Genomic DNA, 15146 nt, shown 5'->3' on the forward strand with positions numbered 1-15146 from the left:
TATTCGTTTGTGATACTCTGTGCTGATTTTGTATACAGTGAACTACAGTGTGTTTTCATTTTCTGAAATATCTTGATTTAGGACAGACATCATGCACAGGCCCCGCTTTATCACACTCAAACATCATGATAATCCAGTGAAACTGATATTATTATATCATTTTCCAGATGAGGAAATTGAGACTCAAAGAAGTTCTCCAAGTCATAGCTGGTAAATGGTGACGGTGTAATTCAGGTGAGATCTGTGTATCTCAAAGCCTGAACCATTCTTCTAGTTTCAGAAACTAAAAACTTTTAGGCTCTATCCTCTACCTGGACCAAGATGAACTGTGTGTAATACGTTTATTGATGTTTAAAGATGACCTGGCTGAAGGTGACTACTATTCTGTGTGTAGTGAAGCAGCTAAGACCAGCGTGTGACTGTCACAGGGACAGCATATTTGGACAAGAATAAAAAGGCCCAACTTTGTGTGGAGGTTTGTGCCAGACACTGGTGGTTGAGGCTGGGTGACAAGCCTGCTGGCTTGCAGGGCCCTAGAGGGTCCTAGTACCCCCTTGCTTTGTTTTTTTTGGGTTGTGACAACTCAGTGTGCAGCACAGTTCTTCAATCAGGTTTTGAACCCGGGCCACTGCAGTGAAAGCGTGGAAACCTAACCACTGCACTACAAGGGAATTCGTGCCCCACTGCTAGTTTAATTGCGCATAAAGATGAGCCTTCACAAGGAGGGCCTGAAAGGTCCATTCTGTCTTCACAGCATCTTGGTGGATACTAGCAGTACCCTGGGCTTCCCTGGTGGCTCAGACAGTAAAGAATCCGCTTGCAGTGTGGGAGACCTGAGTTCGATCCCTGGGTTGGGAAGATCCCCTGGAGGAGGGCATGGCAACCCGCTCCAGCAATCTTGCCTGGAGAATCCCATGAACAGAAGAGCCTGACGGGCTACAGTACATCGGGTCGCAAAGAGTCAGACACGACTGAGCGACTAAGCACACTAAGCACAGGCACACGCAGGGGTACAGAGGAAGCTGGAGCTGTGGTGAGGCAGCAGTGCTACCTCTGCCCCAGGGACAGCAGACAGCCCCTCCCCACTCCAGAGAGCCTCCTGATCACTCGGTCTGGCCTGTGACCATATGCGGTTTGACACACAGGACAAGGTGGTCAGGCAAAGCATGGTTCTGGCTCCACCACCCTCTGCCATCACAGTATACTTGAGAGGTCTTCCTTCCCACCTGTGGTCTCAGTCTTGTTCTCATTCCCAAACCAAACAGGAGATGCTCAGCGAGTGGCAGCCCATGTTCATGGCTCAGCATCCAACCTTTTAGTCTTGCTATCTAATCTAGTGCCTGGCTGGTCATTCATATCACTTTAGGAAATATTTAGACTCATGGGAACTGAAGTCCTGAGTGAATAGGAAGGAGGAATGATAAGTATATTTTCCACTCGGGAGAAAAGGAACATGAAAGGTTCAGAACTTGGAGCACTTTTAAGAAGGATCAATGATGCCTTAAATTATACACCTAGGAGAAATGAGGAGGTTAAATACAGAAGTTATTCTGAGGGAGATTGGAGGGTGAGTCAGGTAGACCACTGACTTGGCGTATGGAAGGTGAGGGGTGGCAGGGAAGTGAAATTTCTTTCTCTTTTCATCACCTATGCAAAGTTCCTCAAATGTCGATGAGATTCTGAAACTTGTGAAAATGGAGCTTCATGGACCCTATCCTTAGAGTCTCTGACTGTCCTGCTGGGATAAGCCTCCAGCATGTGTGTGTTCCTGGGCGCTCCACAGTATTCACATCGCTTGGTCTGCAGGCCAAATCTTGAGAATTACTGCTGTTCTGTGATCTGACAGGTGTGTCACAGATTAAAAAAATAATAATTTATTTATTTTTGGCTGTGCTGGGTCTTCGTTGCTGCACTGGCTTTTCTCTAGTCGTGGCGTGCGGGGGCTACTCGCCAGTTGCGGTGTGCAGGCTTCTTATCTCAGTGGCTTCTCTTGTTTCAGAGCACAGGCTCTAGGGTGCACAACCTTCAGCAGTTGCAGCATGTGGGCTCAGTAGTTGAGCTCTCTAGAGCACAGGCTCACTAGCTGTGGCACTCCAGCTTAGCTGCTCCTCTGCATGAGGAATTTTCTCAGACCGGGGATCAAACATGTGTCTCCTGCATTGGCAGGATTCTTTACCGCTGAGCCACCAGGGAAGCCCCTATGTCACAGACTTTTAGAAGCTGAGTAATGATTCACAGAGCTATCACTCACAATTTAAGAACAGTTACCAATAAATCTCTGAGAAGAAAAGCAGATTGTTTTGCTTACTTCTAAGTTCTCCTCTTAAAACCTAAGTGTCTTTACACTGTACCCACTTTTATCCCTTTCCCCACCTGAAGAAGATGTGGCTTTATTATAGAGCCATGTTAATCCAATGTTTTTAAAGTTTGTGGGGAGGTAGTGTTATTGGACAGGGGTAAAGTTGCTAAAGGGTGGATGCGACCGAGGAAGGGGCAGTTGCTTCCCTTAGCTACGCTGACAATCAGTGTTAAGCTACGGTCCACTTGACTTTGCTCAAAGGGAAGGCCCAGGCAACACTGAGCTGTTCTCTGCAGATTGTACCAGCCCAGACAGGACAGCCTTGGCAGTCAGTCATTTTCTGGATGCCAAATAGAGCAGAGGGAACATCTCTGAGTCCAGGGGATAGCAAAGCACTTCATATAGAGGGCTTAATTTGTCTCTTTTTACAAACAAACAAAAAAATAACAACTTGATCTTTTCCTTCCCCAGGAATAGGACAAAAGGAAAAGTCGGTATTTGTGAAGTGTTGGCATTTTGGTTCTAATGTAAGTGTTTATTTTAGTGGAAACAGATAAGTTCATGCTGCAGGAGAAAGCTACCCTTCTCCCCACACTGGAGGGGCGGAACGGAGGCAGAAGCACTGTTGCCTCTCCACCCCACCCTCTGGGCCGCACTGCAGCTCTAACCTCAGCTGTGTGCTGGACTGAGGGCAGTTTCACACAGGCAGTGCACAAGAGCAGGACTAAGCATCCCGCAGAGGGGGCTGTATTTTCTGTTTGCGGATTCATATCGACTCAATCTTCACTCTAGGGAAGAATCAGCATCTCAAGTTGGGAAAAAGAAGGTACAGTAGTGCGGCCTTTGAAGGGAGGGGCACCTCTGAGTGCTGGGAGTTGGTCTACTTTGCCCCTTCTCTGGCACTGCCAATGTGAACTCAGACGCCCTTGAGAAGGCGGTGCCCTTAATAATAGCTTGTATGCACAGTTGGCTCTCTGCACCTGCAGTTCAGAGTCTACCAACTGCCAATGGAAAATATTCGAGAAAAAAATTTCAGAAAGTTCCAAAAAGCAAAACTTGAACTTGCAAGCAACTGTGTACATAGCATTTAAATTGTATAGCTATTATAAGTAATCTAGAGATGACTGAAAATATACGGGCTGCATGTAGATTATATGCAAATACTATGCCACTTTATAGAGTGTCCTTGGTGGCTCAGGTGGTAAAGAATCTGTCTGCAATGCAGGAGACCTGGGTTCAATCCCTGGGTTGAGAAGATCCCCTGGAGGATGGCATGGCAATGTACTCCAGTATTCTTGCCTAGAGAATCCCATGGAGGTGCCTGGTGGGTTACGGTCCATGGGGTCGCAAGGAGTCAGATGTGGCTAACATACTTTACCTTTATCTTTGGTGAGGAAAGGGTTACAAAGAATCAAGCAAATAGTTTTGGGCCCTGGAATAGACTGTCCATTACAAAACACCAGGACATGCCATCATCCTCTCTTTGCCTGCCCCATTCCCTGACCACATTTGAAAACTCCCTGGTGGCTCTAATGCCTGCAATGCAGGAGACTTGGGTTTGATCCGTAGGTCGGGAAGATATCCTGGAGAATGGAATGGCAATCCACTCCAGTATTCTTGCCTGGAGAATCCATGGACAGAGGAGTCTGGTGGGCTACAGTCCATGGGTGACAAAGAGCTGGACATGAATGAGCACCTAACACTTCATCCACTTTATACAAGGGACTTGAACATCCCAGATTTTGGTATCCGTGGGGGTCCTGGAACAAATCCCTCATGGATACTGAGGGATATATATAACAAGAGAGGGTTAGATTTGCTGATCTCCAAGGCCCATGAAATCAGATTAGAAGTTCAGTGAAATGCTTTTCGTAGGCTTTAAATAAGCACTGTTAGGTTGCATTATATTACAGACGAGCTCTGTTTTAGCATGAAATGAGGGTGTGTCAGGTACTTCAGCGTTACCTGTCATGTCTCAGTATAGGAGTAGGCAACACGCTTGTCAGGAGCCATCCAAACTCAGCCAGAGTGTGCAGCAGAGGACCATAATCTGTCTTGATTTCACAGCCCTGCGTGAATAAGCACAGAGCTCATAGTCTAATGACAAAGACAACCAGCTACAAAAGTGATGACAATAAGGGTGAGGAGTGTTGGGATAAGGGGCATTCATGCTCCATTAAGTGCAGTTTCACTGGCTCCAGTCTTCTTTTCTGCTTCCTGCTGCTTCCCAACCATTCCACCAAGCTAGAAACCCAGGGGATCTGAGTGGAGCAAGGTTCTCTAAGGTTTGGGCCTTCCTTCTCTCAGTCTTGTTTGGGCATCAAACTTTAATGTATAGGGTGGGGACTAGGAATTTGCACTTTAAAAAGCTCCCTGGGTGATTTGAATCCAAGTAGAGCCCACACTTCCACAAACACTGGTCTAGGGCCTGGGAAGTGAGGACTGGAGTAAAGAGTGAGCATTGAGGAGTGAAAGGTGAGAATGTTCACTGCTTTTCACTCATTTGGAATTGATTCTTGGAGTTTTTCCTCTTATCCCACGTCCTTGTGCCCCCCTCAATGGAGTTTTCAGTTTCTTTGAAAATGGCCTATGTCTCTCTAATCTCGACAAGGCCAGAAAGGTGAAAGTGTCCTTGAGGGAGGCTGGCAGTGAGGGCCTCACACACCAGCAAATACACCTGAATTCAGTCTGTACACCTCAATGGCAGTCCATTTGGTGATACCTGAATTCAGAGTGCACAATGCTGACAGCAAAGTCACCTCTTGTTAGGAAGGGCAATGCTGTGTGTACATATTTGGTCTGGTGAGAGGGAGAATACCTTTGGATATTTTTGCCTTTGAAAGTCAATTCACAAGGTGAAAAAGTCAGTCACGTTGGTTGCTCAAAGACAAAATTGACTGAATTTGTTTTCACTTTCATCTAGTTGTCTTGGCATTGTGTACAGAGAATCTCAGTGCCGGGGATGTTGTTTAGAATAAGAATGTCAAACCTTTGGGAATCTACTGCTATTTATGTATAAATAATTATTTTGTTATCTTTAAACAAATCTGAACACTGAGTAAAACAAATCACCTTTTCCCAAATTTGCAAGAAGTTTGTTCAAGTATTTGTGATGAAATTCTGAACACTGAATAAACATGTGTTTGAAGAATATTGTCTGTGTTAGGCAATGAAGATCTAAATGTAAAACTCAATATAAAAGTCAAGTCAAATTATAAAAAAAACGCAGTTTACCTCAATAACTGTCCATTGTTCTACTACGATGGCATCATTTCCTTTCCTGCTGAATCCTGGTACTCCAGAGCCTTCTTCTTCATAGATAAAGAATCCTTCCAAAGATTTCGACAAGTGATCCCCTGTGAGGAAAAAGATACAATTAAGGAGAGTTGCACATATTCAGTGTCTTTTCAGATCATCTAAAATGTTAACAAATAACCCTTACAGGAAGTTGAAAGAAAAATATATCAATTAACAAATACTTGTTTTAGGTGAATCTATGACATTTCCCTTCTCTTTGAGGTAATTTCTTTTTTTCGCAAAAGTTAAGACAGTTTTATACCTAACTGAATTAAGATCAAATTGTAAACACGAAGACTACTATAACAAACACAAGATAAAATAATATCATACAGTGAGAAGTAAATGGATTTCCTAAGCCTAAAAACATCTGGAAATCACCTTCACCTGGAAATCAAATGCTAGTTTCTGTTCTACATGTTGTATGCATGTCAATCATACCACTAAGAAAAACATCAAAAATATTAATCCTTGAAATTACAGGTGTGATATCAAAACCAAGGTGAGGTAAGATTATTAAAAAAAATATAAATACAGAACAATTCTTTTCCTCAGTGATGCTTAAAAAAAAAAAGAATGGTAACAGGAAGATCCTAAACAGAAGTCATTGTCAAAAGAATTCCTGCTGGGAAGGAAGTTTTGAGGGAGGGCCCCTCTGACATTTTTTTGAACAGCTGACAATAACCAGCTGGCCAAAACTAAACTGATTTTATGGAAATTCTTTTGTCTCCTACTTTGCAGTAGGAGACAATTTTCCCATGATCATGTGCTGGTTAAACATTTTGTTTTTATACAGCACAATGTCACGTCAAAGTTTCCCTGATGGACGATTATCCAAATAATAATCTACAAAGTTTTCAAAACATCTATTAAACTTACAGACCAAAAAACAAACAAAACACCAAAGTAATTCAAATGTAATTTTCAGTTTTCATTTTTGTTAATGAGCTATAAAACTTTAAACGAAAATCACTATTACTATTTTTATATCAGTTATAGTTCCGGCAGAATAACATGAAGAATTTACTTTGTTCGGCATGGTTCCCAAAACCCAGTAAAGTTTAATTTACTTGTTGGAATTGCTGTTCTAGCTACAGTATATGTTCCACCTCTTTTAAATGTACTTGTCTACTGTCACACCAAAGTGACCCATAGAATTAAATATGTTTTTGATTGTCAGTTTAGAGCATCCCAAGGCCATCTTTAAAATTGTATATTTGCCTCAAGTCCTTTTTTAGAATGGGTGTATAAACTTTAAGAATAATTATATACTGTGATAATTATGTAGTTAACTGTAATCTCTTCTTATTTACATTAGGATTATATAGTTGGAGAACTATGGGTTTTGTGGTGTCTGTTTTCTTGTTCTCAGTATTGAGATTCCTTAGTACTTCTAAACTTCTCTTGGTTTAAAAGAATGAAAATGTGGTAGACTCACACACTGCAATACCACCAAGAATAAAAAAGAAAGACTCACTGGAATACAACAGCATGGATAACTGTCAGAGATACTATGTTGAGGAAAAGAAGTGAGGAGATAAAGAAAACATACTGTATAGTTCAACCCACATGAAGTTCAAAAATAAGCAAAATTAATCTATGGTGCTGGAAGTCAGAACAATTCTTCTCTCTGCATGGGAGGGTATTGATGGGGAAGGGCCATGAGGAGGCCTTCTGGGATTTCAGAAATATTCTGTATCCTTTTTTTTTTTTTTTTGCCTTTTACCCCTCAATATCGAGATATAGTTGACATATAAGGAAATGTTCTGTATCTTGAACATTTGTGTTCTATTCAGCTGTATGCATAAGATTAATGCACCTTGTTCTATGTATCTTATAACTTCAGTTAAAAACAACATTCCTTCTCACTTTAGAGCTCCCCAAGTCCCCTGGCTAAGCTTTCTTAGGGACCATGCTGGTCCTCAGAGCCACAGAAGAATGATACTTCCCAGGAGGGACTATTTCTATCTCTTAAGAAACTCTCCCTGACAGAAGCAGCAGCTGGGGAGGGTGGCAGGGAAGGCCTCATGGGAAGTGACCACTGGGGTTCTTGGTGTGTTATATTCCAGGTATTGGGGTAAGTTGACAATTCTGAACGATTACTTAACAACTGTCCTGAACTGACTCATCTCTTAACAGCATGTATCTCAGACCTTCCCACCCTGTGTGCCTTGGCTCACTGGTGTGCTTAGAATGGGATTCAGATGAGCTAAGGTACAGGGCGCCCCCTTTTGCCCAGAGCAGCTTTTCTTCTTATATCCATGTGTCCTACAATATTGCTGTTGTTCAGTTGCTCAATTGTGTCCGACTCTTTGTGACCCCATGGACTGTAGCACGCCAGGCTTCCCTGTCCATCACCATCTCCTGGAGCTCAAATTCATGTCCATTGAGTCGGTGCTGCCATCCAACCATCTCGTCCTCTGTCATCCCCTTCTCCTCTTGCCTTCAACCTTTCCCAGTATCAGGGTCTTTTCTAATGAGTTGGCTCTTGGCATCAGGTGGCTCAAGTATTGGAGCTTCAGCTTCAGAATCAGTCCTTCCAATGAATATTCAGGATTGAATTCCTTTAGAATTGACTGGTTTGATCTCCTTTCAGTCCAAGGGACTCTCAAGGGTCTTCTCCAACACCACAGTTCAAAAGCCTCAATTCTTCGGCACTCAACCTTCTTTATGGTCCAACTCTCACATCCATACATGACTACTGGAAAATCATAACTTTGACAATACGGACCTTTGTTGGCAAAGTAAAGTCTCTGCTTTGTAATACGCTGTTTAGGTTTGCCATAGCTTTCTTCCAAGGAGCAAGTGTCTTTAAATTTCACGGCTGCAGTCACCATCTGCAGTGATTTTGGAGCCCAAGAAAATTAAGTCTCTCACTGTTTCCATTTTTTCCCCATCTATTTGCCATGAAGTGATGGGACTGGATGCCATGATCTTAGTTTTTTGAATGTTGAGTTTTAAGCCAACTTTTTCACTCTCCTCTCTCACCTTCAACAAGAGGCTTTTTCGATCTTCCTCGATTTCTGCCATAAGGGTGGTGTCATCTGCATATCTGAGGTTATTAATATTTCTCCCAGCAATCTTGATTACAGCTTGTGCTTCATCCAGCCTGGCATTTCACATGATGTACAATATTATCATTTTCTATGTGTGCAGAGGACTTCTCAGGTGGCTCAGTGGGTAAAGAGTCTGCCCACAGTGCAGGAGACGCAGGTTTAGTCCCTGGGTTGGGAAGATCCCCTGGAGGAGGGAATGGCAACCGACTCGAGTATTCTTGCCTGGAGAATCCCATGGACAGAGGAACCTGGCAGGCTACAGTCCATAGGATCGCAAAGAATTGGACACGACTAAAGTGACTGAGCATGCATGTGTGCATAATATGAAAAAGTTACAAAGAATTGACCTGATCCACTGCTGCTCAATTTTTTTTTCTGGCCTTGCCGTGAGTAACATGTGAGATCTTAGTTTCTCCTGACCCGGGACAGAACCTGTGCCCTCTCAGTGGAAACACAAGTCTTAACTACTGGACCGCCAAGGAAGTCCCGTGGCTAGCTTTTAAGAATAGGGAAGATGTCCATTTTGCTCATCAGTATAAACCTCATGTGCCAGGCCTAGGGCCTGGTGTATATATATATATATATATATATATATATATACATATGGGGTTTCCTTGGTGGCTTAGCAGTAAAGAGTCTGCCTAAAATGAAGAAGACTTGGGTTCAATCCCTGAGTCAGGAAGATCCCTTGGAGGAGAGCATGGCAACCCACTCCAGTATTCTTGCCTGGAGAATCCCCATGGAGAGAGGAGCCTGGCGAGCTACAGTACATGGGATTGCAAAGAGTAGGACACAATTGAGCAATTATGCACAGTAGCACATACATACATATATGTATATATGAAATGAATACATACATGTTTCAATGCCATTACTCTACCCTACTCCTCATTCTGATACATCTCCAACTCCACACAAGCATTTTTATAGGAATGAAGAGACTGAAATGACTATCAAGTGAAGTCTGAAAAGAATCCACAAAAAATGAAAATATAGCCTTCAGATGTGGGTATACCATACGCAGGAAGAGGCTATGCTCTGAGGGTGGTGGGCATTGGTAGGCTAGTGAAGTGTAATAATCTCAAGGGTTTTGTTTGTGTGTGTGGGTGTGTTCTGTACCAGTTGGCAGAGTTGGCCATCTCATCCATGTCAGCTGCCCACCGGATCTCTACATGTTCTGGTAGAATCAAGTGCTTTGTCTCTGTTGGCATAATTGGATAAGCCTCTTGTAGGATCCTCTGGATTCATTTGGAAGTTGTAAGTGTGCAGAGAACCCAGATGCAGGCCAGTTTGGAGAAGGCCAGATGCTGGAGAAGGTCAGGAACAGGAGAAGGTCATGCAGTGAGACCCTTGGGCCACAAGAACAGCAGGAGGGTCCCTGGGTGCCCCGTGTGTGAGACTTTTCAAAACAGAAAAGGCTTCAAAAGTGAGTGGGAAAGGGCACGGAAGAGGGATTTCACAGACCTTACAACATTTCCACCATGACTTTCCTGACTTAAATTTTTTTTTTCCCCTTCTCTCTGTTTCTGGAGAATTTTATAGAATGAGATTTGTGGAGTAACATATTTAAATTTCTGAGCAATATCTGGTTTTGTACTTCTCATGTGTGGGCTGGCTTCTGACAGTATTTTGGAAGAGGATGGAAGACAAAACAAAATATGCATTGTCCCCTACGTGCTTTGGATGTCAGGCATCTGATGTTCTAGGACAAAGTGGCCAATTCAGCCCTGTTTCCTCTGACTTATTTCTCATGGTGACACGGGCATGGGTCACAATTTCCCCTCCACAGCTTCCCTGTGTACTCCCAGGAAAGTCCCGAGTGACACACCCAGTCGCCAGACCTTACAGACCATGGCTCATTAGGGCTTGGCATGGCCTGAGATGCAACAGCCTAATGAGACATTCCAGAGCTGCTGACAGGGAGAGACTCTCCCTGGGGCTCTCTAAATAGCTTCTGAGGCTTTAAGAACAAAAGCCCTACAGAGCCTCTGGCTGGCAACTGCTGTGGCTAATTTTATTTCCACCAGGAAAGGCTCAAGGCAGAGATGCCCGAAAGACATTGTGAAAGGAGGATTTCTTTGTCTTTCCTTCAGCAATTAGTCATAATCCAAAATTTGGAATGGCTCTTTAAAGTTTTTTTTGGCCACATCACGCAACTTGAAGAATATCCTAGTTCCCCAACCAGGAATGGAATCCAGGCCTTGATAGTGAAAACGTGGAGTCTTAACCACTGGACTGCCAGGGAATTCCACACCCCCCAGCCCCTTTTTTGAATGGCTCTAACTTAGACTCTTTGGAGGGAAGAGCAAGACATAGACACAGAGAGAGAAATATGTGAAGCATAAACTGACCTCCAAATAGCTGATTCATACTAAAAGTATTGTAAGAACATCTTGTAAGTGTCAGGAGAGAAAACCAATCCCAGAAAATGAACTCTGACAGTGGGTGAGGCACTGTGGGAGTCATTTTGTACATAGTATATCTTACCAAATTCTCACAACAGTTAGTAGAAATGTTTTTACACCCTTTTAGGAAACTGAGGCTCAGTGAGCTCACCTAACTTCCCCAGGTCACACACACAGCTCTAAGTAGAAGACACAGAATTTAAACTGTTTAAATCCTAAAGTCCACAGGCTTTATTCAGATCTGGCTGTTTCCATAAAAGATCAACTTGGAAGAAGTTTCCAATAACCAAAAATACTATTAAATATTTATTGAGTACTTGCTAAGTGCCAAACACTATGCAAGGGGCTGTATTTTGGGGTGCTCCAATGAGCTAGATCCTTACTCTTGGTTGTTAGTTAAAGGGATCTATTGGAACATGACTTGACAATTTTAAATAACCAAAGTCTTTAGCTGTATTAGTTAAGGCATCACTAGGCTAGTCTAATAATAATGAGGTTTATTGAGATCTCATCTGGTTTGCTTTTTCATTCCTCTCTCTAACCTCAGTGAATCACCATCCCTAACTATCCTGATCTGCATAAACTCCATCCTTCCTAATGCATTTTTCCAGTCTCCTTACTATCTTTTTTTCTTTTCTTTTAGCACTAATCTCTTTAAAAAAAACAACAACAAAAAATGCTTTTCTTAGAAATAATTTTTGGAAAGTTTTGCTTGTTTTTGTGACAGATAAATGATTACATATCCATTGTAACTAAAAGAAGATTAGATAGAGATGAAAAATAAGGGAATGGCATAGATAAATATAGATCATTTTCTGAACCAACGTTTATTTTTCTATACAAATTTTAGGAGGAGTCGGGTTTAGAGAGGCAGACATGGTAGGGAGTATCTAAAACTGGGCTAGTGTAATAAATTTGGATAGTAATTGTCAAATGCCATCATATGCCTCCTGATTGGGCTGCTGTAGTACATCTTACTTGGAAAATTCTACTAGTTGATCACACCGAGGTTTGTCTATTTCTGATAGTTACAACACAACAGCAAACATTACAATAGTACCACACAGGATTGTTAAGATTTTATATTAAAGTTGCATGTGCAATTGCCAAATTCAGACTTAAATTGAAGAAAGTGGGGAAAACCACTAGACCATTTAGGTATGACCTAAATCAAATCACTTATGATTATACAGTGGAAGTGAGAAATAGATTCAAGGGACTAGATCTGATAGACAGAGTGTCTGATGAACTATGGACTGAGGTTCGTGACATTGTACAGGGGACAGGGATCAAGACCATCCCAAAGAAAAAGAAATGCAAAAAAGTAAAATAGCTGTCTGAGGAGGCCTTACAAAGAGCTGTGAAAAGAGAAGAGAAAAGCAAAGGAGAAAAGGAAAGATATACCCATTTGAATGCAGAGTTCCAAAGAATAGCAGGAAGAGATAAGAAAGCCTTCCTCAGCGATCATTGCAAAGAAATAGAGGAAAACAATAGAATGGGAAAGACTAGAGATCTCTTCAAGAAAATTATAGATACCAAGGGAACATTTCATGCAAAAATGGGCTCAATAAAGGACAAAAATGATATGGACCTAACAGAAGCAGAAGATATTAAGAAGAGGTGGCAAGAATACACAGAAGAACTGTACAAAAAAGATCTTCATGACCCAGATAATCACGATGGTGTGATCACTCAAACTAGAGCCAGACATCCTGGAATGTGAAGTCAAGTGGGCCTTAGAAAGCATCACTATGAACAAAGCTAGTGGAGGTGATGAAATTCCAGTTGAGCTGTTTCAAATCCTAAAAAATGATGCTGTGAAAGTGCTGCACTCAATATGTCAGCAAATTTGGAAAACTCAGCAGTGGCCACAGGACTGGAAAAGGTCAGTTTTCATTCCAATCCCAAAGGAAGGCAATGCCAAAGAATGCTCAAACTACCGCACAATTGCACTCATCTCACACGCTAGTAAAGTAATGCTCAAAATTCTCCAAGCCAGGCTTCAGCAATATGTGAACCGTGAACTTCCAGATGTTCAAGCTGGTTTTAGAAAAGGCAGAGGAACCAGAGATCAAATTGCCAACATCCACTGGATCATCGAAAAAGCAAGAGAGTTCCAGAAAAACATCTATTTCTGCTTTATTGACTATGCCAAAGCCTTTGACTGTGTGGATCACAATAAAGTGTGGAAAATTCTGAAAGAGATGGGAATACCAAACTACCTGACCTGCCTCTTGAGAAACCTGTTTGCAGGTCAGGAAGCAACAGTTAGAACTGGACATGGAACAACACACTGGTTCCAAATAGGAAAAGGAGTACGTCAAGGCTGTATATTGTCACCCTGTTTATTTAATTTATATGCATAGTACATCACGAGAAACGCTGGGCTGGAAGGAGCACAGCTAGAATCAAGATTGCCGGGAGAAATATCAATAACTTCAGATATGCAAATGACACCACCCTTATGGCAGAAAGTGAAGAAGAACTAAAGAGCCTCTTGATGAAAGTGTAAGAGGAGAGTGAAAAAGTTGGCTTAAAGCTCAACATTCAGAAAACTAAGATCATGGCATCTGGTCCCATCATTTCATGGCAAATAGATGGGGAAACAGTGGAAACAGTGGCTGACTTAATTTTTTGGGCTCCAAAATCACTGCTGATGGTGATTGCAGCCATGAAATTAAAAGACGCTTACTCCTTGGAAGGAAAGTTATGACCGATCTAGACAGAATATTAAAAAGCAGAGACATTACTTTGTCAACAAAGGTTTGTCTAGTCAAGGCTATGGTTTTTCCAGTGGTCATGTATGGATGTGAGAGTTGGACTATAAAGAAAGCTGAGCCCCGAAGAATTGATGCTTTTGAACTGTGGTGTTGGAGAAGACTCTTGAGAGTACCTTGGACTACAAGGAGATCCAACCAGTCCATCCTTAAGGAGATCAGTCCTGGGTGTTCATTGGAAGGACTGATATTGAAGCTGAAACTCTAATACTTTGGCCACCTCATGTGAAGAGTTGACTCATTTGAAAATACCCTGATGCTGAGAAAGATTAATGGCATGAGAAGGGGATGACAGAGGATGAGATGGCTGGATGGCATCACCAACACAATGGACATGAGTTTGGGTAAACTCCAGGAGTTTGTGAGGCCTGGAGTGCTGCAGTTCATGGGGTTGCAAAGAGTTGAACACGAATGGGCGACTGAACTGAACTGAACTGTGCAATAATTAGAATCTTTTTTCTTAGTAATATTATCTGTCCTTTTCGCCATTGAACTTGAGAGGCAAAAACATTTCCACCAACTCTGACACAGGTCAAATTTTTTAAGTATCAACATATCATAATATAAAACTTACCTTTAGGTGTTTCCCAGCATACAAAAGAATCAATTAAAGACAAGCCTTGTTTATAATAAAATGTAGTTAACTCCAGCCAATCAGCATCAAGTGTACTAATGACAGAGCCTTTTCTTGTTACTTTCATTGACAGGATGCCTTCCTGATAGTTCCAGCAGGTTGATTCATCATCAAAAACATTGAAGACTGTATACAACTTGTTATCTGAGGATAGGTGTTCAGAAGGAAGGAAAAAGGGAAAGGATTACTAAAATTTTTTTTTTTTTTTAGTTTAATTAATCATGAGCCTTTTCAAGCATACAAACAGGTACAGAGAATAATAAAATTACCCACCATGCAAGTTGTTTAACTTTGGCCACGTTTGCGTCAGAATTTTTTCAAGGAAATGAGAGATATATGTAGTTAAGTTAAGGCTCACGATGTATCTCCCCTAATCCTATCCTCCAGAAATAGTTACTGTAATGAATTGGTGTTAATCATTCTCATGCAAGTACTTCTGTTCTTTAAAATACATGTCTATACACATGAATGATGTTTTGCAATTTAAAATTTTTTAAAAATGGTGTATTGTATGTATCAATCTATAAGTTAATTTTCTTGTTCAACATTATGCTTTAGAACTGTAATTAATACATGTAGGTCTTGTTCATTTAGTTTAACTGTTACATAGCATTCGAGTTTACTTTTCTCCTGTTGATGGAAATACACATTATTACTGAATTTCTGTTATTACAAACA

The 15146-nt window shown here is 41.7% G+C and overlaps 1 protein-coding gene across 34 annotated transcripts in view; it reads right to left on the reverse strand.

Moving 5' to 3' along the window:
- RFTN2 (raftlin family member 2) overlaps positions 1 to 15146 on the reverse strand; it is a 78294-nt gene that overhangs the window by 22629 nt on the left and 40519 nt on the right. For 33 of the 34 annotated variants that reach the window (XM_081581551.1, XM_081581554.1, XM_081581552.1 and 30 more), the window contains 3 exons: positions 14409 to 14612; positions 5534 to 5655; positions 4265 to 4368 (listed from right to left, as the gene is read on the reverse strand). In XM_081581551.1, the coding sequence (XP_081437677.1) occupies positions 4265 to 4368; positions 5534 to 5655; positions 14409 to 14612 (430 nt within the window). Of the gene's footprint in view, positions 1 to 4264; positions 4369 to 5533; positions 5656 to 14408; positions 14619 to 15146 lie in introns of all 34 variants that reach the window. The other variant, XM_081581571.1, reaches the window with a different exon arrangement.

This window comes from Giraffa tippelskirchi, chromosome 3 (genome assembly GCF_054371585.1).
Source record: "Giraffa tippelskirchi isolate mGirTip1 chromosome 3, T2T-mGirTip1v1.2.pri, whole genome shotgun sequence".
NCBI lineage: Eukaryota > Metazoa > Chordata > Mammalia > Artiodactyla > Giraffidae > Giraffa > Giraffa tippelskirchi.